This window comes from Pongo abelii, chromosome 16 (assembly GCF_028885655.2).
Source record: "Pongo abelii isolate AG06213 chromosome 16, NHGRI_mPonAbe1-v2.0_pri, whole genome shotgun sequence".
Lineage (NCBI taxonomy): Eukaryota > Metazoa > Chordata > Mammalia > Primates > Hominidae > Pongo > Pongo abelii.
In genome coordinates this window covers 103,418,366-103,444,081 of record NC_072001.2, presented here as the reverse complement: position 1 = coordinate 103,444,081, position 25,716 = coordinate 103,418,366, and the positions used below count along the sequence as shown (strand labels likewise).

The following is a 25,716-nucleotide window of genomic DNA, read 5'->3' as shown; positions in this document are numbered from 1 at the left end:
TATATACACCCACACAGACACACCCAGGATATATATGTGTGTATATATATGTGTGTGTATATATATATACACACATATATGTGTGTATATACACTGTATGTCTATACATATATACATGTATATATACACACATATATGTGTGTGTCTGTGTATGTGTGTGTGTGTGAAGTTCTATCCCTCTAAGAGAACCCTAATACACGCACATATGTGGGCCACCAGGATAAGAGTCACTGTGATTCTTGTTCATCTCCTCTTCTCAGAGTGGGTCCCTGCCTTCTTTGCCCTGCTCCTGGCTTCCTGGGAAGGCAGCATCCAGCTTCTGCCCCCGTGAGATGAGCTCAGGGCCAGTGTAGACAGAGAGGGCACTTTGAAACATGGTTATATACTTCATGCAGAGGTAGTAAACTAGTTACTCGGGCTGCATCTGGTCTCAAACATGTTTTGTTTAATATTTTCTTATTAGTTTTCTAATACTGAAAAAAAAAGAGTCAGTGCTTTTTCCTAAAAAAGGAAACAACTGACTCTTTGGTGGCTTTGGAAAAAACTGGCACCTCCAGGCCCACATCCCCATATGGCAGCAGTCAGCTGGAGCTAAGGGGTGGCTGTCCCCTTTAGACAGTTTCCAGTTTGCCATAGTCCCCACCATGCCCTTTTGTCTCCCTTCCCTGATGCTGAGTGACAAGTGCCTCTCATCCTCACATTGTGCTGTTACTTTCCTTGTGCAGTTAAAACTGAAATGTTCCTATACCTGCATCTTTACCAAAAGTGGGAAAATGGAAAATAGGATGAGAGCACTGAGTGTTTCAAGGGAGGAAATGTGAAGGAATATCTTTCTTCATAGAATTAAATCCCAGGAAACACCCCTTTGTGATTTGAATGCCAGCAAAGTGTGTCCATGTCAGAAGAACACAATTCAAAAGACCACTGGAAGGATGCCTGTCTCCCCCTCAGGCCTCCTGCCTGGTCCATAGCATTCGAGTTTGTCACTCTTATTCTGAAAAGGCCATTTCTTAATGGCAGCCACGTTGGCATCATGGGTGGAACAGTTTCTTGTTGTGCAGGAGTGTCTGCCATACTGCAGAGCATTGGCTATTTTGGCCTCTGTCCAGGCATGGCCCCTCAGTCGTGTAACAACTCCTGCCCCCAATATTTCCGAACTTTTCAGGTGGAGAAGTCCAGCCCTCCAGGGATGTTGGATGGTAGATGTTTGTGTCCTAGGATGGACTGGGCCAGAGGACCTGGCCCCAAGCTGTGTGCTTGGTTCAGGGAGGACACGGAGGACACCCAGGTGCACACGTTGCCGGGGTTCTCTGTTCTCCCAGTGCAGCACTGAGCCGGTCAGATCTGCCTCCTCCCAGGCAGGGCTGCCCAGGTTTTCAGAAGATGCGGCAGAACAAAGCCACGCTTATTTTTATCATGTCTTTCTGTTCAGACGTGCTGTAGCCCCTTTGATCTAAGTGGACTGGCAGGAGCATCTAGTCTGCCCGCCAGCATGGTATTAAGAGCCATCCATAGCCGGATGCCAGGACTTAAGGCAGAGAACTGTCTGCATGAAGCAGCACCTCCTCAGTGCTTACCTGGCACTCTGCTTCCTTTCTAGGATCTATTTTAGTGTCTATACCACAGTCCACCTTGTTCTGTGTGGATGAGTCTTCAGTAGCTACAAGGAAATAGTCACGTTGCAAATTGCTGGGTTGCAGTTGATCCCGCTCTTGCAGTGGTGAGATCAGACTGCCATCAAAGCACTCTTAAGGCTAAGGCGTGACTTAGTTTAATAAAATGGTTTGCACAAATCCACCTGGATGAGTGGGTCACAGACTGTGTGTCCCTGTGTGATGATGGCCTGGAGGTCCTCAGGTGATGCCTGCACAGCTTCTCAGAGACCCCAAGCGGCCTCCGGCAGAGGAGTCAGCCCGAGAGCAGAAGGAATATGCAAGGCCGGGCCAACCCCGAGCACAGGTAGAAGTCAACAAACGGCCTTATTTCAGGCCCTGTTAAGAGGAGCTGAAGTTGTTAGAAGTAAATGGAATTCTGGACAATTTCACACGAGCTCTCAGACCACCCGGCAAACCTGCCCCAGAGGCACTCTTCATCCATTTCCAGAAACAGCCTTCGGGAAGGACTTGCAACCCATGAGAATGACGTGGGAGTTGGCACACATGCCGAGGCTTCAGCAAGTTGTCATGACTGACTTGGCATATGGCTGATTTTAGAGCAAGGGAAGACAAATGTATTGTAATTAAAGGGAGGTGGAAGTATACTAGAACTTCTGTTATCTCAGGGCAGAGTTTGTTACTCCAAAAGAACAATAGGTATTATAGCATAAAATTTCCCAATGGCTGACCATTCAGAATGACTTTATTCACATGTAGTTTGTGCAAATAGTACAGATTACCACCTTATATGACTGTATGAGCTGTCCACTACTGTAGCAAAATTTTTTCTCTCCTTAAAACACACACACATATGCTATGCAGGACTCAAGAGTCTACAGGCAGTGAGACAAATTGTGTCAGTGTTGTTAAAAAAGAAAATGAAGTTTATTGGCATAGCTTTGGTGGGTATTAAACATTTCCAGCATATTTTTGTATATAAGAGGCTAATTGTGTTATTTAATGGAGAAGATTTGTGAGCATCTTGTAGGTGTCACTGTTTAAAAAAAAAACACATAAGCATTTGCCCATCAAACTGGTGGTGTTAAATTGGAAATCAAGAAGCATGTTCCCAGTTCCTCAAGAAATTAAACATAGCGTTATTGTATGGGCAGCTATTTCACTCCTAGGTAGGTACCCAAGAGAATTGGAAACATGTGTCCATGCAGAAACTTGTACATGAATAATCACAATCGCATTATCCATAATAGTCCCAATGTAGAAACTACCGAAGTGTCCATCAGTTGATGAATGGAGGCATCCGTTGTGGAATATCCATGCAATGGAATGTTATTTTGGCAATAAGAAGTACTAACATTTCGTGCTGTGACATGGATGACCCTTGAAAACGTTATGCTAAGTGAAAGCAGCCAGTCACAAAAGGCCGCATATTGTGTGATTCCATTTAGGTAAAGTGTCCAGAAGAGGCAAGTGCACAGAGACGGAAAGTAGATTCCTCAGGGAGGAGGAAGTGGGCTGTGATCTGACATCTTTCATCACCGTAACTATAAGAGTGATGAAAATCTTCTCAAATTAGGTCATGATGATGGTTGCACAACTTTGAGAAAGTATTAAAACCACTGAAGCATATACTTCAAAGGGGTGAACTTAATGGTGTGTGAATTATATCCTAATACAAAAATAGCGAGGTAGAGCAGTTGGGAGAAAACATTATCAGTTGTTGCATCTAAGTGGAGGGAATAGAGCTGATCATGTTACTGTTATTTCTGCTTTTCTATGTTTGAATATTTTCATAGTGAAGGGTTCAGGGGGAAAAAGAGGAAAGGGGGCAAAGACAAGAAAAGCATATGCTTCTGCTGCCACCCCACTTAGGATGGATTTATTTCAGTTCAAGAAAAAAGACACAGGAGGCACTGGTGCAATATCAGGCTACTGAATGTTTCCCATTTTTCGAGGGTTAGTCTGACCCTTGCTGGGGAGTGTGCTGGTAGGGATGCCTGACATCGACATGTCTGCTGTCCATTATGAGGAGTGTCTAAGGCCAGACTTTCAGGTTCATGCTCCTTGTTCAATAAATAAATGAGTGGATGGATTGGTGATGAGACTTCATGCATCAGAAGGTACCATGGCGATGCATTAGGAATAGACATGAGCCTAGGATGTGAGGTCTCATTTTCCTTCTCTGCAAAATGGGAATAATAAAATTGTACCCGCCTCATAAAATTGTTGTGGGGTAATAGATGTAAAGTGCTTATTGCGGTTTTTGGCACATACTGTTTTAAAACTTGTTATAAAGAATGCTCAGTGGAAAGTAGAAAGAATTAAAGGAAGAAAAGGAACTAGAGGAATGAATGGTTTGTATCTTTTTGCATGAAGGGAGCATGTGGGACTTCTGAATGCTTCCAGGTTTCTAGCATCCCAGGGCAGATGAAGGGGCCTTTTGCTTTTACCCAGAACAGTCAGATTATTCTTTCCTTTGCCGTCTCCTGAGCGGAAGCTGTTGTGCTTTCTCCCTGAAGTTGCCATACATTCTCTTTGTCCATGTGAAGACTTTGAGTGAGCCAACTAGAAGATTAAATTCCAGGGTCTCTGGATGCGTTGGGATCAAACACTGGGTTTGAGATAGAAAAAGCCCTGTCTGAGGACGATAATGCTCTCTCATTATATAGGGATGGGGTTATGAGTGGTGGCGATTTTCCTGTTTGAAGTTCTTCAGTGTTCTTGAGAATATCTACTATGTTATACTCTTATAAGTAGGAAAAAACATTGCTTTTAAGAAAATTTTGACCTTGCATGCTGGATGACATCTTTAAAACTGCTTTTTTGAAGTACAATTTGCATACCATAAAGTTTACCTAAGCTATGTACTTCAATGGTTTTTAGTATATTTATAGAATCACACAACCATCACCATAATTTGATTTAGGAACATTTTTATCACCCCAGAAATAAACCCTGTACTCGTTAGAAGTCATTCCATATTTCCTCTCAACACCCTTGTCCCCAAGCATTAGTCACCCACTAAGCTACTATGGATTTGCCTGTTCTGGACATTTCATCTAAACAGAATCATACAGTATGTGGCCTTTTGTGCCTGGCTCTTTCCATTTTTGGCATAATGCTTTCAGGGGTCATCTACGCTTTAACATGTATCAGAACATCATACTTGTTTTAGCATGTATCAGAGCTTCATTCCTTTTGCTAAGTCATATTCCATTGCATATACGTGTTTAGATGTACATATGCATGTTTAGATGTACGTATGCATGTTTAGATGGACGTGTGCATGTTTAGATGGACGTGTGCATGTTTAGATGGATGTGTGCATGTTTAGATAGATGTGTGCATGTTTAGATGGACGTGTGCATGTTTAGGTGGACATATACATGTTTACTTGCTTATCTTCCAGTGATGCGTATTTGAGTTCTTCCCATTTTTTTGATATTGTGAACAATGTTTCCATAAACATTCATGTATGAGTTTTTATGGGGACATGTTTTCAGTTCTTTCGTATATGTGACTAGGAATGGAATTGCTTAAATCAGATGGTAATTCTAGGTTGAATATTTTGAGAAGCTGCCAAACGCTTTTCCTATGGGGAGTGTCTACACCATTTTACATTCTTGTCAGCAGTGTAGGAAGATTCTGTTTTCTCTGCATTCTTGCCAACACCCATCTTTTTGATGATAGTCATTCTGGTGGGTGTGAAGTAGTATCTTATTGTGGTTTTGATTTGCCTTTCTCTAATGGCTGATGTTGAACATATTTTCCTATGCTTATTGGCCACACATATTTCTGCTTTGGAAAAATGTCTATTTAGATCATTTGCCCATTCAAAAATTGTGTTTGTTTTTTATTGAGTTGGAATAATTTTTTTTTGCTGAGAGGTGGTGTTGGATTCTTTCCAAGAATTTTATTTTTAAATGACAAACTGTAATTGTATGTATTTATGGGGTACAGTATGTTTCAGTACATGTTACATTGTGGAATGATCAAATCAGGCTAGTTAGCAGATCTGTCATCTCAAATATTTATAATTTCCTTGTGGTGAGAAAATTTAAAAACCTCTGTTTGGCTGAGTGCAGTGGCTCACGCCTGCAGTCCCAGCCCTTTGGGAGGCTGAGGTGGGCAGATCACTTGAGCCCAGGAGTTTGAGACTAGCCTGAGCAACATGGTGAAACCCTGTATCTACAGAAAACTAGCCGGGCATGGTGGTGTGCACCTGTAGTCCCAGCCACTTGGGAGGCTGAGGTGGGAGGATGCCCTGAGCCCGGGAGGTTGAGGCTGCAGTGAGCAGTGATTGCACCACTGCACTCCAGCACTTCACAGTGAGACCCCGTTCATCAGTCAATCATTCCATCATTCCTTTTTTCCTTCCTCTTTTAGCTGTTTTGAAATATATGGTGTACAGACTTGTAAGGATTCTTACAAGTTTTTTCTTCTAAGAGTTTGTTTTGTTTTGTTTGTTTTTGAGACAGAGTCTTGCTCTGACGCCCAGGCTGGAGTGCAATGGCGTGATCTCGGCTCACTGCAGCCTCCGCCTCCTGGGTTCAAGTGATTCTCCTGCCTCAGCCTCCCGAGTAGCTGGGAATATAGGCACCTGCCACCACGCCTGGCTAATTTTTTGTATTTTTAGTAGAGATGGGGTTTTCCCGTGTTGGCCAGGCTGGTCTCGAACTCCTGGACCTCAGGTGATCCACCCGCCTTGGCCTCCCAAAGTGCTTCTAAGAGTTTTATATTTTCAGTCTTACATTTAGGTCTGTGATCCACTCTGAGTTAATTTTTGTGTATGATGTGAAGGAGGGGTCTAAATTCACTTTCTTGCATATGGATATCCAGTTGTCCTAGTACCACTAGTTGAAAAGACTTCCCTGCCTTGTCCCAGATGACATTTTGGTGGGAAACACAGGTATTTTATATTGTGGAACATGAAGTATCCTGTTTCTTTTTCCCTATCAGAAAGATGTTGCTGAAACACAAACCCATGTCCTATGTCCCTATTGTCCAGTTATAAATTTAATATCAACTCTTCCTCTTGAAAACAGCATTTTCAGCCTCAGGAAACTAATTTTATGATTTTTAGACTTGTGTTTGATTAAATACATAGGAAGTCTAGAGCAGGAAGGCACCCTGACCTCAGAAAACAGAAGAACATGTGATGTTTCCGAGAAGTGCATTCAATGTGTGTTTCGAATCTAATCTTAGTAAAATATTGTTATTTAATTATTATGAATTCACCTATCTCAAAATCTGAAAAAGTTTTGTAAAGAGTTCTCTTTCCCCTTGATGAGCAGGGGTGAGTTGTTAGGTGGGCCTGGAACATCAGGACGTAAGCAAGGTGGGTGCCATAGGCCTCTGGGTAAAGCATCCCGGTTGCTTGGTAGGCAGGAGACTGTGTCAGGATAGGTGTCAGCATCAGGAAAAAGGGTTCCGTGAGCTTGTCTGTAAAGAGAGTCAATGCAAAATCCAGGTCAGGCCAGGAGAGCAAGGTAAGAAGGCACAGTGCGGTTCCAGACGTTGTAATATGCTGCTATCTTCTTGTGGCCAACCTTGTCCTAGCCCCCAGCACAGATAAAGAGAGTGGCCTCTGATGCCGGTGAAGGTGGTGTTTTCCCAGTCCCCAGCTCTTTGCTGTTCTCTCTTCAGCTTTCCAAATGTCATGTTGATAAAAGCATTTAGAGGTTCACTGCCTCTACTCTGGCAACTAAACTGCCGATCATTGTGAAATTGTCCTGTGCCTTTTGGCACAGAGTTTTGGCTTGATAAATACTTTCTGTTAAACTTTAAGAAAAAATTTGGACTTGGTCAAACTAATTGCGGTGTTAGATAATATTTGTTCAGGGTTTACTGTGAACAGTGCTTCTCTCTCATTATTCATTTAATCCTCAATTCCACGAGGTAGGTGTTCATCTCATCTTACAAAGGGGGCACAAGGCTTGGGGAGATTAAACAATTGCCATAGTCACCCAGGTGGGAAGTGGCAGAGGGAGACTCAAATGCAGACCCCAGTCCAGAGCCTGCCCTTCTCACCCCGCTCAGAATCTGCTGGCACAAAGAGAAATCTCCCTGTGGCTTACATTCCCAAGAATGGCTAAGGGAGCTGAGGATATGTTAGGAACAGTGACTCCCGAGTCAGCTCTGCTCTTGTAAGCACAGTCTTGGTTCTCCTGGGGAGAGTCAGTGACACCCAAACTCTCAGTTTGAGTTATTCATCCTCAGGCAAATGGTGTCTTGGAGGTCGCTGGCCATCCTGCCAGCAGCAGGAGGTTTTGATACCTGTGTCTTCGAGCGGGAGAAGGGAAATACAGTAGCAGCTCCCTTTTGCAGAGGCCCATTTGCCCTTACCTGCAGAGCAGCCCAGGGGCCTTGCGGATCATCCTTACACCTGGGGAGGGACCAAGAAGGGCACTGTGGGGTCTGCTGACTGAGTCACTTAGGCCAGGCCAGCCCTAGACTTCCCTGACTATCAGCCAGGAGGCCAACTTGTTACCCAAGGGCAGCAGTGACCAGGGCAGGTATCTTAGGGGCTGTCAAGTTCTCTGTTGGCCATGCAGAGACTTCACGTGGAGTTGTCTGTAGTGCACAAGCTCAGATAATGAAGGAGAATCAGTCATACTGAAATCAAGGCTAGCAGTGAGGTTCCTTCTGCCATGACAATGGGACAGTTACAGGGCTGGAGTTATCAGAAGAATGCCAGACATTCGGGCCCTAATCCATCTGGTAGATGTTCCAGACGAGATCCAGACATGAAATCTAACAAAGAGTCCAGGAAAATCGTCAACTCATCTCACGAGCAGCTGATCTTCCACATCAACATCTTGCTTCACTTTGGGAAGTTTGCTTCACCAACTTCTGGTTTAATTGCTGGCCTCGCCAGTCCGTCTGATTTAGTATTGCCACTGCATTCCAAACACAGGCATGAGGGCTGCCTTTGGCTGTAGCCGGGAACCTGCCAGGCACAGTGCAGGGGTCAGGAAATAGCAGTCCACATTCTTGGGTTGTTATGCTTTTGGATGGGAGATTCTGTATTGAGAGGGTTGGAATTAGTCTTTATTTCATGATACCAAATGGAGGTGTAAAAGATCTATGGGACAACAGAGCGGAATGGGCAGTTCTTTCCTCCTAAAAGAGAGTTGTCTCTGCAGGGCAGTAATGAACTTGTCACGGGACAGTGCAACAGCAAAGCTTCACCCCTTCCTGGTGTCATTGTTCTCATAGTGATAATCGAGGGCCGTCTCAGAGGAAATCTGCCGTATCACTTGTGCGTATTTGGAATTGGGATGACTAGTTAAGGAACATAATACAGATGCCATTAAGAAATGATTTCAGCCTCCTACGTGGTTGGTGGGCTGAGCATGTGAACCTAGAACATCCTGTGATTTCCAGTGCCTGGAAGAGTAGAGTATGGCCAGGTCAGCAGTACCATTAAGAAGTGGCCAATAAAAGTGCGTATGCAATCCCATGCTCCTCCAGAAGATAGTCTTGAAGGATGGATCCCATTTTATTCCTTTAAAAATTTTTTTTGCCTTTTCGAGTTTTTTATTTTTATACTTTTTAATTAAAAAAGCATAATTACTACAAATTACAAAGGACTACAGCAGGACTAGAATAATGAATGAATCACTTCAGCCTGGAAAGCAGATACTCCCAATAATATTAATGTTATAATACAAGCTCATTCAAGTATTTTACATTTCTTTCTTTTGTCCCTTTTTTTGGCCTTTTAAATATGATATCTTAGCACATAGCAAAGATAATGTGCGATGAGCATAAGGCAGAACCTTCTTCACAAAGCCAGATGACAAGTTTTCCTCTCCAGTGAGAAATGGGTTCTAAGTTCCTATCTTCTCTGTCATCAACATGGCTGAAGAGGGAGACGGTGGGGTTGGGGAAAATCCAGGGACTCTTCCACATGGGAGGTACTCTGGGGTTCCATTCAGGAGGGCGCCAGATAACTCAGATAACTCTATCCAGGCTTTTTTGGCAAAACAAACGAAAAACAAAAACAACCCTCACCCTCCGTAACTAGTCATGTTTCTTGCCGCTCCTCACTTTCAGGGCCTTCTCAGCAGCTTTTGCTTTCTTTTGTAAAATCATCAGAAAAGAGAAAAAAAGAGCTACAATGGAACAAAACGAAAACATGTAATAACTTTGACATAGGGGCTCAGCACCTCTCTCTGACCCCCAGGGGTCCCGGCTGGGGCGGGTCCAGATGGCCCTTCTCTACTGGTAGTGCGTGTGCTCCCAGGTGCAGGAGAGGGCGAAGGAGAAACCTGCCCCTTGACAGGGCTGAGGCACACAGACCTTCTGATGTTTGATACTCAAAGGTTATGTTGGCATGGACCAGCCTTGGAAGGGATAGGATGAATAGAAGGATCTGGGCAGACTGTTGCTTTGCGTCTCAGGTCTGGGATCCCATTTTAAAATGATTCCCCTGCCTTGTCTCCAAGTTTTGTTTGTTTGGTGGGTTGTTTATGTTAGACCAAGATAGAGAGTGATTTAGGAAAATAACACAGCTCTGTTCTGTTCCCATGCTGGCGGGCACTGGCATGGGATGTTCCCAGGGTGTGTGTGGTAGGTGTGTGCTGTGTGTGCTGTGGACGGGGAGGAAGCAGTAAATGCTTCTTTGGTCTTAGACCCTGACAGAGTGGATGTTGACATCGATTTTCTGAGCAATCATGGTGATTTGTCAGTATCCATCAAATGGAGAACACAATCAACAAATGGCTTTTGTATCATGTTTTTCCTCTTATCAACCCAAAACAAATCCAGTTTTTAGAAATACTAATTTGCAGAAAACAAAGACAGCTTGTTACATTTGTCAGCATATACTCTGCTGCGTCAAGTCCATCTCCATGTATGTTCAATTCGTGCAACCAGTTAAACATACCAAGATACAATAAAGGCCCTGCAGTTGGGACCAGGGAACAGGTAGTGGCCTTGTCCAAACAGAATAGAGTGGTTTCTTTTTAAAATTTGTATTTTATATATACACACTCAAGATTATACCTTTGTACATCATATATATATGTTAAACTACGGATATGTGCATATCCCTCAGCTGTTTTTTTTCTTTTTTGTATTATGTACAATTACAGGCTAATTTAAATTGGTTGCTTAACTCAGGGCGCTTTCTAAATGAAATGCGTGTACCTGATTGACAAAAATGTACGCGTCACCCTATGCATTACCTTGGCTGCTTCCCACCCCACCCCACCCCTGCCCCAGGCATAATAAAGAGTCAGTTTGGCTGCTCTTTTACAAGTGACATTGTTGGTGAATAATGTCAGACCCTTCCTCATGTTTTCTATGTGTCGGTTAGTTGAGATCTGGCAACGAAAAGCACATTCTACAAAGCATTTTTGGTTATCACCTTCTGAGGAATGCTTGGGTAACCCCCAAGGGCTGGAGGATAATTTTCCCAGGATCTTTTGGTCTGACTTGGCTGATCAGAGAGGATTTTTTTTTTCCTAGGGAATGTCTTTGATTACATTCTGGGATTCCTGTGTTTAGTGTTTTTAACCTTTCTGAGGTTATGGATCCCTTTGGAAATTAGATGAAAGCTGTAAAGCTTCTTGCAAGCAATACACACATGCATATTAACTTTTGCACTCTCAAGGAAGGGTTAAAGACATCTGTATGTGAGCCTTGTTAGTTTGTGTTTTAATAGGAAACTCCCTGGACTTTGAATCGTAGTTGGCAGGCTTCTCCCGTCTTCCCTGGAATGCGTTATGCACGGGCCTGACTGAGTCTGTCGCCCAGGCTTGCTGTACATTCCCTGGGGCAGAGTCCCCTTTATCTTTGCTGCGGTTACAGGGGATCTGCAGCCAGACTGGCTGGGTTCAGCGAGTTCTCCTACTTGGTTGCAGCATGAGCCTGGGGGATTTGCTTACCCTCTTGGTGCCTCAGTTTCCCCATGTGTGAATGAGGATGATAATAGCATCCCTTTGTGGGGTGGTGGTACGTGCACATGCATGTGTACCTATGTGTGCATACACATCAGAGACTACCGAGATTCCTGTCAGCAGGGACGGGTGGGTGTGCACAACAGCACAGAAATGCAGCCTGGATGGTGACCTGCCACTTCCCAGGATATAACCACACACCTTTCAGCCTTTCTCAGTGGGTCAAATTACTTCCTAAAATAGCTGATATGCCAATTTATATTCTCTTTAATAGCATCTGGGAGTCTTTAATCGTGATAACCTTGCCGGTTATTGTCAGAATTTTTTATGTTTTGTCAACATGCTGGATGTGAATTGATATCTTCTTGTGAATTTATTTCTCATTTCTCTGATGACCACGTAGGTTGGATATCTTTTTAAATCTTTGGTTTTAGGAATTGAAAATGTCTTCATTGTGTCTTTTCTTTGTCTTTACTTTTGTTTATGGTACCTTTCATGACACAGAAGTTTTCAGTATGGATTTAGCTAGATAGCCCAATCTTTTTTATGATTTTTGCTTCCTGTTTCTTGTTTTAAAAATTCTTTGCTACTTGAGGAACATAAAGACCCACTACATTTTCGTCTGACAGATTCGAAGTTGTTTCCATGCTTGTGTATTTCATCCATTTTGAGTTTGTTTCTGTGTCTGGCATGAGGTTGAGAGTTTAATTCATTCATCTCCCTGTGGACACCTGTGGTCCCAGTGCCATTTATTGAACAGTCTATCATTTTCCAGTTATTCAATATTTTTAAAAGTCAGGCACTTTGCATTTTATTTAAGCTCTTCTAACTTTTTTTTTTTTTTTTTTTTTTGAGGTGAAGTTGTCTTGCTCTGTTGCCCAGGCTGGAGTGAAGTGGCACAGTCTCGACTCACTGCAACCTCCACCTCCCAGGTTCAACCGTTTCTCCAGCTTCCCAAGTAGCTGGGATTACAGGCACAGGCCACCATGCCCCGCTAATTTTTGTATTTTTATTTATTTATTTATTTATTTATTTATTTATTTGAGACGGAGTCTCGCTCTATCACCTAGGCTGGAATGCAGTGGTGCGATCTCGGCTCACTGCAAGCTCCACCTCCCAGGTTCACGCCATTCTCCTGCCTCAGCCTCCTGAGTAGCTGGGACTGCAGGTGCCCTCCACCACACCCAGCTAATTTTTTGTATTTTTAGTAGAGCCGGGGTTTAACCGTGTTAGCCAGGATGGTCTCGATCTCCTGACCTCGTGATCCGCCCATCTCTGCCACCCAAAGTGCTGGGATTACAGGCGTGAGCCACCACGCCCAGCCAATTTTTGTATTTTTAGTAGAGATGGGGTTTCGGTCATGTTGGCTGGGCTGGTCTCAAACTTGTGACCTCAAGTGATCCACCCGCCTTGGCCTCCCATGGTGCTGGGATTACAGGCATGAGCCACTGTGCCCAACTAGCTCTTCTAATTTTTAATTGTTGGTGACTGATTAGAATTTTCATTTAAATCCTAAATGGGCCAAATAAAACATTCCTGCAGTTGAAATCCTTCTGTGGCTGCCAGCTTGCGGCCTCTGATGTAGCGCTTTAGGGCAGGACCTGTGACCCTGAAGACCTGAGATTGAATCCCAGCTCCACCCCTCATTTGCTGTTTGACCTCGGGTGAGTTGTTGACTTCTCAGAGTCTTAATTTCCCCATCAGTGGTACTGCAAGGATAATAACAATATGTATCTCACCAAGTGGTGGTGTGGATAAAATGAGATCACGCATGGGAATCTTTAGTGCAGGGCCTGGTACACACATAGTGTTTGACAAATGTTAGTGTTCATCAGCAGCCACTGCCTCATTACTTACTCCTCCCTGTTCCAGCCCACTTATTTTTTTATTTTATTTTATTTTTTTTGAGATGGAGTCTCGCTTTGTCTCCCAGGCTGGAGTGCAGTTGGTGCGATCTCGGCACACTGCAAGCTCCTCCTTCCAGGTTCACGCCATTCTCCTGCCTCAGCCTCCCTAGTAGCTGGGACAACAGGCGCCCACCACGCCCAGCTAATTTTTTGTACTTTTAGTAGAGATGGGGTTTCACCCTGTTAGCCAGGATGGTCTCGATCTCCTGACCTCGTGATCCACCCACCTCGGCCTCACAAAGTGTTGGGATTACAGGCGTGAGCCACCGCACACAGCCTCCAGCCCACTTCTTAAGCAGCAGAGGATGGTGTTTTGTGAAGATGAGGTTGGCACGGCTGCTATGCATTCATTCATTTGCAGAACTTCCCGAGGATGTGTTTAACCCATGCTGTGCTATGTAAGTTGAATTGTTATGGGTGCTGGCCTGGAGAGGCCTAGCATAAGATTTGTTCACAGGACCTGTCTGGCTCATGCTGCAGCAGAGGAATCGCGATGGGCCCCGGGCACCTGGGCACCTGGGCACCTGGAGGAGGGGTGTTTCTGGGCAGGATCAAGGGAGAATCAGTGGAGAGAAGGCACTCCAGTCCAGACTTTTTAGGACTAATTGGAGTGGGGAGAGGCAAGTAAGCTGACCCCTGCAGAGATTTCCTAATAATGCTGGAGGTGATGACAAAGGCCTGGGCTTGGGACCAGTGAGAAAGAAAGAAATCCCACAGTCTGTGAGTAGCAGGAAATGGCAGGACTTGATGATGACTAAGATTGGGTGGCAGAAGGGAAGAGAGAGAGGTTGACGACTAGGACTGCAAGCTTTTGAACAAAACTTGAAGGCTCAGTTTGGGGCGGCTAGTCCCATTGGTGTGGACTGAGACTGGGGGGAGTATTGGGCAGCCAGGCTGACCAGCCTCAGGGAAATGCGGATAAAATGAGATCACGCATGGGAATCTTTAGCGCAGGGCCTGGTACACACATAGTAAGCGTTTGACAAATGTTAATGTTCATCAGCAGCCGCTGCCTCATTACTTACTCCTCCCTGTTCCAGCCCACTTCTTTTTTTTTTTTTTTTTTGAGATGGAGTCTCGCTTTGTGTCCCAGGCTGGAGTGCAGTGGTGCGATCTCAGCTCACTGCAAGCTGCTCCTCCCGGGTTCATGCCATTCTCCTGCCTCAACCTCCTGAGTAGTTGGGACTACAGGCGCCCACCACGCCTGGCTAATTTTTTGTACTTTTAGTAGAGACGGGGTTTCACCCTGTTAGCCAGGATGGTCTCGAACTCCTGACCTCGTGATCCGCCCGCGGACCACCACAGAGGCATAGAAGCAACCTGGAAATGTGTGAAATTGCTTGAAAGGTGAAGGAAATTTGCTTTTCTTGGCCTTTGACATTTTAAAGACAGACACTGACATACATGCTATTTCCATAGTCTGGGATGATTCTGAAACCCATTGTAGCCCACTGGTAATGAGCTGCCTCTGTAAGCATGGAACAGGGACATACCTTCACCCTGAAGATGGGGCCTGAGACTTTGTACCATCCACTTTCTGCCCCACTGGCGATGATTCTGAGGCTGGCCATCTTCCTTGTCTGCCACTGATTCTGCCACGAGTCAGCTGTTTCCTTTTTGTAATCTTAGTGCCCACTTGACTTCATGGTGTGGCTCTCATCAACATTCTTTTCTAAGAGGCTTTTTTTTTTTTTTTTTTAAATAAAATGGAATGCCGTCATTTTTACAGCCTGTCAGCAAAGGCAGAGATTGTCCTAGGGCTTCCCCTGGGCCATCCGAAGGGAGGACTTGTCATGGTAGTTTGACTTTAGTTCATGACTGTTGAGTTAACACCCAAATGATGGCTGGCTTCCCATGTTTGGGTTACTTCTTTAGTGGAGGGCCCATGGTGCCCTGCCAGGGAGTGATTTATGGACTTGAACTCAGGAGCTGGTGTTCAGGAGCTGGTGCCCAGAGCTGCTCTGAGGCCTGGGCTGACCTTTGTGCACAGCCCAAGAGCAGGGCCCCGAGAGGTGTCTAGAACAATGCGCAGATTGGAAGTGTGTACCCTTGTCCCGAGGTTTCACTAAAAGTCCACATTTCATCCCCCAAAGAATGGGCTTTGCTGGGCTAAGCATTTAGCAAGAAATGTGGTTGCTTGTTTTGAGAATCCTTTTCTTCCTTTCTTCCTTTTTTTTTTGCTAACTTGGCAAATATTTCCATGCATGGCCTTGCATTTTATTCATCCTTTAGGAATGCAGCTATTAGAGGGAGTGAAGCTGTTTTTCAAGGTTGTTTCAGTCAAGTCTCAAGAACGTACCGTTGGAAGAGCTCTTGGAAGGCAGTAAAGGTAAATTAGAAATGGCTCATACGGTCCGAGAAATACGAGTGATACAGGTAAAGTCTGGTGTTGCAGGTGAAAGCTGACTTTGACTAATACATACCACTATGGCTTCATCAACCCATGAGCCTTGGATATACCAAAGACATACCCTTATCTAAATTGTCCAGTGACCTTGACTCTTCCCAGATTCTTAAACCAAGGCCGTCTTCTCCTTCTATTTCACATACATGTGTGTATCCCTTTGTTATCTTTTAAATTGTAATTGAAGCATAATTTACATATAGATAGTATATCTAAGTGTACTGTTCAATGAATATTTGTAAACTGATGAGCTTTGTGTAATGATGAATGATGACCTGGATCAAGAAACAAGACAATATCAGCCCCTGAGCAGGCCCTCTTCATGCGCCTTCTGGTCACTAGTCCCTCTGGGATAACACTGACCTGACTTTTTGATCTCTAAATGAATTATTATAAGGCAAACATCCTTGTGACCAGCGTCTTGGTCAAACAGTAGAGTCTATCAGCCCTGCAGGTGGGCCCCGTCCCAGCCACAGCCCCTTCCTTCTGCACAGGTACCCACTTCCTTGGCTTTTGTAGTGATGAGCACCTTCTGTCTTCTGGCCTTATGCATTTGTGATTTTTGAATGAGTCAAGGTAAAAAGAACAAGCAGCACCTGTTTCTGGCTTGCTGCATTTGGTTCTGCACACCCGGAATGCCTGTTGCCACTCGGTTTTCATTGAGATTCACTAAGCAGAACCAGCAGCAGTGCTCCCTTTTTGTGAGCCTACTGTGTGCCAGGGGAGGCTCCTGGGTTCCCGACAGACCTGGAAGAGCCTACTGTGTACCAGGTGAGGCTTGAAACAGACCTGGAAGCTTCCAGAGCTCTCTGGCCCATCCCACCTTCCCCTGGAGTTCTGTGGGATTCCCTGGGGACTTAAAGAGATGGTTTTAGCCTCCGAGTCTTCAGACCTAGCAGTATATTACTTTTATAAGAGTCTTTTAAAACTGACTCCTCCCTCCAAGGCTGTGTTTGGGTGTTTTTAGAATATCTCCTAGGGCCTGGGGATTTCCGGGGAGTCTCCTGCAAATAGAAATGGCTGATGACGTGAGTGGTGGGTCCACATTTGGCATGTTGTCATGATTCTCTCACCTCCCTCCCTGGTGCCTTAGTGTCTCCTGATGGACATCCCTGGCTGTAACTTTCAAGGTGTACCCCATTGTCAAACAACTGAGGGATGGCACTTCTCTGCCTACAGATGCAGCTGGCTAAGGTGTTGTATGATTTTGAATGTAGAACACCCCCACTCCACCATATTTTTCATTCTTCTCTACCAAGCGTTTTTGTAACTAGTTCAACCTGATGCTCCTACAACTTTCCAGGTCGGTTCCTTGTTATTAAACCATGTTGTGAACATCGAGGCCAAGCCCATGGCGCGTTAGGTGGCTGCAGTGCTGTGTGGCAAATGAGCATGGTGAGTTCCGGTGGCCGCCATGCTTGTGGGTTAGCCATGTTTGAGCAAGGGGACCCAGGGTGCACTCTGGGTGTATTAGCTTGTTTAGAGCTCCTCTTACAGAATACTGAAGACTGGGAGGCTTACACAGCAGACAGTTATTCCTCACGAGTCTGGAAGCTGGAACTCCGCAGTGCCAGTAGGACTGGTTTGGGATAAGCAATCTCTTTCCTGGCTTGTCGACAGCTGCCTTCTCACTGTGTCCTCACCTGCCCTCTTGTGCTCACTTGGAGAGAGGGAAAGAGGAAGGGAGGGAGAAATACCTCTAGTGTCTCTTCTTCTTTTTATAAGGACCCAGACCTGTTGGATCAGGGCCCCACCTTGCTGACCTCATTTAACCTTCGTCACCTCCCTGAAGGCCCTGTCTCCAAATACAGTGACATTGGAGATTAGGGCTTCAACCTCTGAGTTTCAGGGGGACACAGTTTAGCCTATAACGGTGAGCATGGTTAAAATGCATGTAGTTGCTCTTACCAGCCCCTACTCTGCATTATTCCTGGTTCTGGCTGTCATCACAGTTTAGCAGCCTTCACTCGTGGTCCTGCCTGTGGCTACTCTAATAAATGTGATTCAAACAGAAATGTTGAGAGAGATTATGATTCTAGGCACATACCTCAGACAGCTGCCTTGGGAAGGCTGAGTCAGGAATGTGCCCCTCCTTCCAGGTCGCGTTTGAATCTTTGAAGGGAGATTTGATCCATTCCCAGATTCCCTTTGGGGATATCTGACCCCATGGAAGACTTAGTTGTCCCATTCCCCACATGGAGGAGATTATTTTTAGCCAAAACATATCACACTTCTTCTCAGCCTCACCCCCACCTAAAACCCCAGCTTTCCCCAGGGAGAGGGAGGGCATTCTAACCCACCAGCAAAGGGGAAACATTTCCAGTGAGAGAAGATAGAGGAGGCTGAAAGCTGTCATTGAAGTGGGACTAAGCCAAGTTCATTTTAAAATTATTGACCGAAATAAGTGCCAAGCAGTGCAGTTGATAGAGAATGAGAGTGTGTTACAGCTTTCAAAATTCACTAGGGTCCATTGCTGTAGGAGTGAGTGTGGGCATCACCCTCATGCTGCCAGTAAGGGGAGGGGTGTCCTGGGCATGCCCATGTCTACAGACGTACACTCGTGTGCACACACAGGCACCTGCACACAGGTGACAGTGCAGTGCTGCTGAGGTGCAGCCATCCAGCAGGCTGGTCAGGGCGTCGTGTTTCCTGAATGCCAAATGCTAGAACACAGGGCTCTTCTCTGGTAGGCAGGGAGCACATGCAGAGGTCTAGAGGTCTCCTGAAAGGGAACTCAAAGGCGCTCATCACCTGCTGCATTCACGGTGCCCCCCGCAGTTGCTCCCCACACAGGGAGCCACCCGTGGTCCGGGAAAGTTTGCCAAGAGAGTAGTCAGAATGAGGGTGTGGCTCAGTGAGGGGCCCTCAGCTGTGACAGGTGACCCAGAGGGAGGAACAGGGATCAGTGAGTGCACGGCTCAGTGTGGAGCTTCCTCTCCAGTTTCCACTTGTTTGCCCTCCGGAGAGGCCAGATCTGGGCTTGGTCCCTGCCATAGCTGTCTTTCAGAGACCCCAGCACCCACCCTTCAGGCCCTGAGGCTTGGATTGGAACATCCCTGCTCACCTTTCTACCGGCTGCTTTGTCTTTTTGCTGAAATGGCCTTGAGGCTGCTTCCCCTAGGCGTGCGCCTGCTCAGCTTAGACTCTGCCCGGCACAAGGCCTGTCACATATAGGCAGTCAGGAAACACTTGACAAAGTGTTTGTCAAAATAAGAGATTTTCAAGGCTCCTCTGATGTCCTGAGGTGAACCTGCCTGGGACCATTTCTGGTGGGCATCAGGGCCTGTTTCAGAAGCCCCTGAGCCTCTATGGGGTTCTCTGAAGAGAGGCACACTGTGATTTGACAAAGGTTACATTGCTCCCTGGAGAACCCCTCCCACGTGACGGGTCCTGCTGACATGAGCGTCATCTTCTCTGGCAGGTGGGTAATCTGCACGATATCTCCATGCACTTGGCTGTGGCCTTTTGAACATCACCACTTATTCATTTCTCTTTCCTTCCCCTCTCCCGGCATGTTTTGGTTTCTAGCAGCAAACTGTTGGCATAAACTTTTTGCTTCTAACTTGTAAATCCCAGGGCCAATTTATTCCTCCACTTACCCTTAACTCACAGAACACATGAAAATGTTATCTTGTGGGAGTGACTGCTTCAGCCCAGGGACCCTCGAGTCATCTGTGGGGACTTGTGTGATTCTCTTACCAGAGACAACATCTCCTCCCAAAGTCCAGGATCCTGGAGGTGCCTGGGAAACTGAAGCCAAGGACATCTGTGTCCTAAGCTGTGGTCTCATTAACCCTAGGGAGCAAGGCCCAGAACATGTAGCCTTTCCTGACTCTGACCCATAACCGAGGAAACCCCATCACGAAGCAACAGCTCACATGGCATTACAACACACAAACCAACAAACTGAGTTAGCCTGCAAGGCCATAACTGCTGGATGACTCCCAGTCCACAGAAAACCATAATTGCCAAGGGGAAAGTCTGGAAGGCTTCCTTGGAGAATGTGCCAGCATATTCATTGCTTGGGCTGGCAGTGGAAATGAAGGTGACTCCCTACCTCACTCCCAGCCTCTTCCCCCTCAGCTACTCTTCTGTTGTAAGAGGTTAGGATTTTCCCACCCCCACTTGTGTTTTTGATGTTATAGCTAAGAAGGCTTTGTCTACACCAAGGTCAGGAAGATTTGCATCTTAGTTTTCTTCTAAGACTTTTATAGTTTTAGCACTCACATTTATCTCTTTAATTCATTTTGACTTATATTTTAAATGTGGTGTGAGGTAGGGGTCCAACTTTATTATTCCTTTGTAGTTAGTTTTCCTTTGTTACATCCTAGACTCTAAGACATTTGCTCCTAAATGCTGTTCAGCCATTCGGATCACACCCACATCCACTTAGGTTTGCAAGAACACAAGGACTTGTCAATGAGCCTGAATCTGCAATCCAATATCCATGACTATGGTTGGTGTATGGCAGATGCCACATGCTCTCTTGTGACTGACAGCTTGATGTCCCAGCAATAACTATGACAGTGTTTGGTAGCTGAGCAGTTGGTAGGGAAAACTGAGCCATCTCTCTCAAAGGCAGACCCTGTAAGGTTGGACTAATGGGCAGCAAGGCCACCAGCTGCAGATGGCTTATATGCAACAACTTACTATATCAACCAGAGTTTATACAGTTGTTTGTTGTTTATTCTTTAAGTCTAGAGAGGGTCGAGTGGTCAGCCCTGAGATAAAAAGTTATGAGCTTATATCATGTAGTTTTCTACTGAAAAAGAACTAATTAAGTCTCTTCACCCAATTTTGTCTACAAAATTATGCTTCTACTGAGAAAAGGAAAAGAAAGGAGACAAACGAGCACCTGTGTTGTGCTGGCATGGATGGGAAGATGGGTCACAGAGCTAGTGGATGGGAGCCTCTTTTCTGGATAAATTAATTGAGCTTCTCCAGGTGTTAGAAGAATGCATTACACCCCTTCCTTTTTTTTTTTTTTTTTGAGACGGAGTCTTGGTCTGTCACCCAGGCTGGAGTGCAGTGATGGATCTCAGCTCACTGCAACCTCTACTCCCGTGTTCAAGTGATTCTCCTGCTTCAGCTTCCAGAGTAGCTGGAACCATAGGGACCTGCCACCATGCCTGGCTAATTTGGGTGGTTTTTTTTGTTTTGTTTTGTTTGAGAAAGAGTCTTGCTCTGTCTCTCAGGCTGGAGTGCAGTGGCGCCATCTCGGCTCACTGCAAGCTCCACCTCCCAGGTTCATGCCATTCTCCTGCCTCAGTCTCCCGAGTAGCTGGGACTACAGGCACATGCCACCACACCCGGCTAATTTTTTGTATTTTTAGTAGAGATGGGGTTTCACCATGTTAGCCAGGATGGTCTCGATCTCCTGACCTCATGATCTGCCTGCTCAGTCTCCCAAAGTGCTGGGATTACAGGTGTCTGCCACCACACCCAGCCAATTTTGTAATTTTAGTAGAGACGGGGTTTCACCATGTTGGCCAGGCTGGTCTTGAACTCCTGACCTCAGGCGATCCTCCCAGCTCAGCCTCCCAAAGTGCTGGGATTACAGGTGTGCGCCACCGCACCTGGCCCACACCCCTTCATTTTTACCCTCTGTGTTTCAGATTTTTTTAAGAGTGTGTTTGTTAGGGGTGTAGTAGAGTTAGAGTGAGCCACCATTTAGGACACAAGCACACACTTGTTGTCAGGGGTGTAGTAGAGCCTCTGTTTCCCCATCTATAAAATGGGACCAGTCATACCTGCCAAGGAAGGGAGGGTTGAGTGTTCAGAGCAGTCTCGCCCATTTAGAGGCACAACTAATAAATTGCAGTTGCCTTTCTGCCTCCGTTTTGTTACAAGAAACTATGCAAACATGTGGAATTGATGTTTTTAAAATTTTTAAAATAAGTTCTGTGATCTTTGGAGAATTTTAAATCATAGAAGGCTGGATGTGAAAGCACCACTGCAGGGTCTAAAAGCCTTGCCTCAGCGTAAGGGAATTCCAGTTAACTCAGAAGGTTCCACAGTATCAGCACTGAAGTTAGCATAGCTGTGTCACAGACCTCAGTTTTTGATAAATCAATACAGAGAAAACTGGTTTTTCCTCATTTCTTGACAAGCACCAGCATGGGGATTTGGTGGGTTTTCCCAGCTTGGTGCCATCTGCAGCCTGAGATGGTGGGGGTATCTCTGAGTCTCCAGGGCTCTGTCTTCCCTAGACTGCAGTTTGTTTTTAGAAACATGGAATAGTGATGGGCTTTGTTTTCTGCTGAAGTTGGATGGCTTAATTACCGTTTATTCCCCCCACAGCTCTTATTTTACAACAACCTGGGATTTTCTCCAGACTTTGTTTTGTGCATTCTAAGCATTTCCACCTCATCTCTCATAAACACACAGCTCTTGTGCTGTGTTATCAGGAGCTGTTTCTTTTATGTGTTTTTCCTTGCTCAGTTTTATGACCAGGCTGGTCACGATTGGAATAAATCATTAAAAGCATTAGACCTTAATCCACCTTTGTGCAAGAGCATTTCTTGTAAATAAACTGATTCTTTGTTTTCTAGTTAAAAAAAATCATCTGCACCTTGGAAAAATTAAAATGCAATTATTGGAAGGCTCCTTGCTTCACTGTTCCTCTAGCATTGCACGTTACCTAATTAGAGTGGAAAGTCAGGGCTGCCTCCTCTGAGTGCTGTGTGCGGCTGAGGCCAGGGGGAAGTGTTCATGTGGCATTTAAGGTCTGCCGGTTCTGCATCAGAGCCCATGGCGGGCACACTCAGGACAGGAAGCTCAGCACATCTGGCCTTATTATGCCTCCCTTCCCCCTCACCAGGCAACTTCTCCAGGGTGTGCAGATCTGATTGTTTCTAATTGATTCATTGACCCAGAGAGGCTGCAGCCAGGGCTGGGCGGGCACTGCTGGGTGTGTGTCTGAGCGTGTGCGTGCACCCACGTGGGCCGTGTGCACATACCATCAGGGCTGTGTAGCAGTATTCCACCTACTCACTGGCAGACTTGTAAAAGCAACCCACAAAACATTTTTAAACAAAACCCAGAATAATGACCTTGAAGGCACCGAGAAACCACATCACATCCTTTCTGGTTGTCGTGTTGTTTTTTTCAATAGTCTGCATTACTGGGTTGTGACATCCACGTGGCCACAAAAACATCTTGAGGCAAAATAACATCTAATTTGTTCTTTATTTATTTTTAACTAAGCATGTTGCATGTTTCCAAATAAAAATAGACCCACAGTGAGGTACCTGGGCCCAGTGTGTGGAACATGAGCCCTGGAGCCGCACCTCTGCGGAGCCAGGCCATGTGAGCTTCCTCTGCGCCTCGTGGAGAGGGCGAGGAAGGAGGATGTATTAGTCCATTTTCACGCTGCTGTAAAGATACTACCTGAGACTGGGTAGTTTATAAAGGAAAGAGGTTTAATTGACTCTCAGTTCTGCATGGCTGGGGAGGCCTCAGGAAACATCATCATGGCTGAAGGGGAAAGGGAAGCAGACACCTTCTTCACAGTGCAGCAGGAGAGAGAGGGGGAGAAAGAACTGCCAAACCCTCCTAAAACCATCAGCTCTCATGAGAACTAACTCACTATCCCAAGAACGGCGTGGGGGAAACTGTTCCCATGATCCAATCACTTTGCACCAGGTTCCTCCCTGACACGTGGGGATTACAATTCAAGATGAGATTTGGGTGGGGACACAGAGCCACACCACATCAGAGGGACCACCCTGTGTGTGGCTGAGCTCTGCACCAGTTTGATTTGGACATCAGCAAAGAGGATGTTGGTTTAACTCTTTGGGAGCAGGAAGGAGGGGTCATTTTTAATGAACTGGTTCCCCTGTCCCGTTCTTCCCCTGCCCTCTGCCAGCTCCTTCGTTCCTGAGACACCTCAGGCAAGTTCATGGAAGGAGCCCTTGGAACGGAGCAATGTGTAGCTCGACAGAGGGACAGCCCATGGTGGAGAGCAGGTGCTCCTTCGCTGGGTGGCCACAGCCCATCCAGGGCATGGGGCTGACGGGCAGAGTCCAGCTGTATTTAGCCGTCATCCGCCCCATGGTGCTATGCCAGCAGAGCCACTGCCCACCCACACCCAATGTGGCTGCACAGCCAGGGGAGCACTGAGCTCCTCCTATAGCCACCCCATGCCACCATCCGCTTGTGTGTCACACAGGGGCATATCGAGGAACTGCCCTCGGGGTTAAACGCCCATGGGAGGGTGGATGTCAGGTTTCCTAGCAGGCCCTGTTGAGATAAGCCCTGTGGTCCCTGCGGGGTGAGACATGTCTTTCCTGGGTGCAGGGAGTAGTGCGATGGGGAGCCCTGGAGAGTCAGCCCCCAGAAGTATGGCCAGCATGGGCTCGCCTCCTCACCCCTGCTGTGGCCCAGAGGGGCTGGCATCCAAGGGCCCCATGTCATCCCACATGTCCCACTGCCAGAGCCGCATTCTTCCCCTGGAAAATGCCTGTCCCTCCTACAGTGGCTGGCCTGCCGTCCCACCAACACCACCCATCCTTGGGACGCGGCCTCCACTGCCCTGCATCGCGTTTCTCCTGGTGTGTATCGTTCAGGTTTCCTGTCTTAGGGTGAGATCCTTAGGTGCAAGCATGTGTGTGTGGAGACACACATTTGGCTTGTGGGCTAGTCCTCACTGAGGACTTCAAGGCCCTGGCTCTCCCAGCACTGGCTCGCTTCCTCTGGGTCTTCCTCTCTCAAGGGCTCCTGAAGCATTTTTTAGAACATTCTGTGCAGCTTTCCGGGGCTTGCTGTCTATGAGACCCAGCACAGACCCCGGCTTACGCCCGAGATGCGCATTGTGAGGAGGCGCTCCCTCTCAGGATGCGTGGGTGCAGGGGCATCGCCTGAGAGTCAGGGCCTCTTAAACCTTGCACCCTGGGTGTCTTGCCTGGCTGGCCTCACCTGGTCCCAGCCCTAGGCACTGAAGTTAGACAGATCTGGCGTAGGATCCCAGCACTGGGTGCCCATCCAGGTGACCTTGGGAGAGTTACCTTTCCTTTCCAAACCTCAGTTTCCCTCATCCTGGGTCACGAGGATTAAGTTAGGTGCTATGGGTACTCTACTCAGCACACCCCTGATGCGTATTAGATGCCTGATGGATGCTTGCGGTGGTTATCGTTTTATTGGGTGAGCACAAAAGCATCATACACAAACCCTTCCCATATGGGCTGAGGCTCATCGTCAGCCTTGTCCCAGTGTGCCTGCCTTGACTGTGCATGACGCTGATCGTGCGGACTTGCCCGGTGAGACCAGGGCCTCCCACGTTCTGAAGAGGATGTGTTTTGTGTCTCTGCTGCAGGAATTGCTTACTTAGGAGGTGTGTGCAGTGCTAAGAGGAAGTGTGTGCTTGCCGAAGACAATGGTCTCAATTTGGCCTTTACCATCGCCCATGAGCTGGGCCACAAGTAAGTATCAGACTCTGTGTCGTCCTGTTTTCTTTCAATCTTTTTTGAATACAGATTTTTTCGCTTGAATTCTGTAAGTTCTAAAACAGTGCTGCTCTATGCCTTTGCTGCGTCTGCAATAAAGGACCCAGGTCAGTACACTAGGGTCCAAGCCCTCAGAGACCCCACGAGATTACTGCACCGATTGGCTTGGAGAGTTGAAATGTTAATTTGATGTGCACGTCTATTCTTAAAGCCAACAGACTAGAGAGAAGAGGTTCCTCTCAGGATGTCCTTATTTAGTTGTACTTCCTTTCCGGGATGAGCATGATCTTTGATTCACTCTAAGTCTATTATTCACATAATGGGATGCATCTTTATACTATTGACTTTCCATGTCTTTTTCTGCCAATTCTAAAGTCCAACTTTCTGAATGTAGAATTTAGTGCCTTAGTTTTGAAGAATTAACAGCTGTGGATGAGAGTCTTT

At 46.2% G+C, this 25,716-nt stretch overlaps 1 protein-coding gene across 3 annotated transcripts in view; it reads left to right on the top strand.

Annotated features, from left to right (window-relative positions):
- The window catches only part of ADAMTS17 (ADAM metallopeptidase with thrombospondin type 1 motif 17), a 367,718-nt gene that overhangs the window by 118,321 nt on the left and 223,681 nt on the right, over positions 1–25,716 (top strand). For all 3 annotated transcript variants that reach the window (XM_024232909.3, XM_063716750.1, XM_063716751.1), the window contains one exon: positions 25,143–25,248. In XM_024232909.3, coding sequence (XP_024088677.2) covers positions 25,143–25,248 — 106 coding nt within the window. The remainder of the gene's footprint in view (positions 1–25,142; positions 25,249–25,716) is intronic.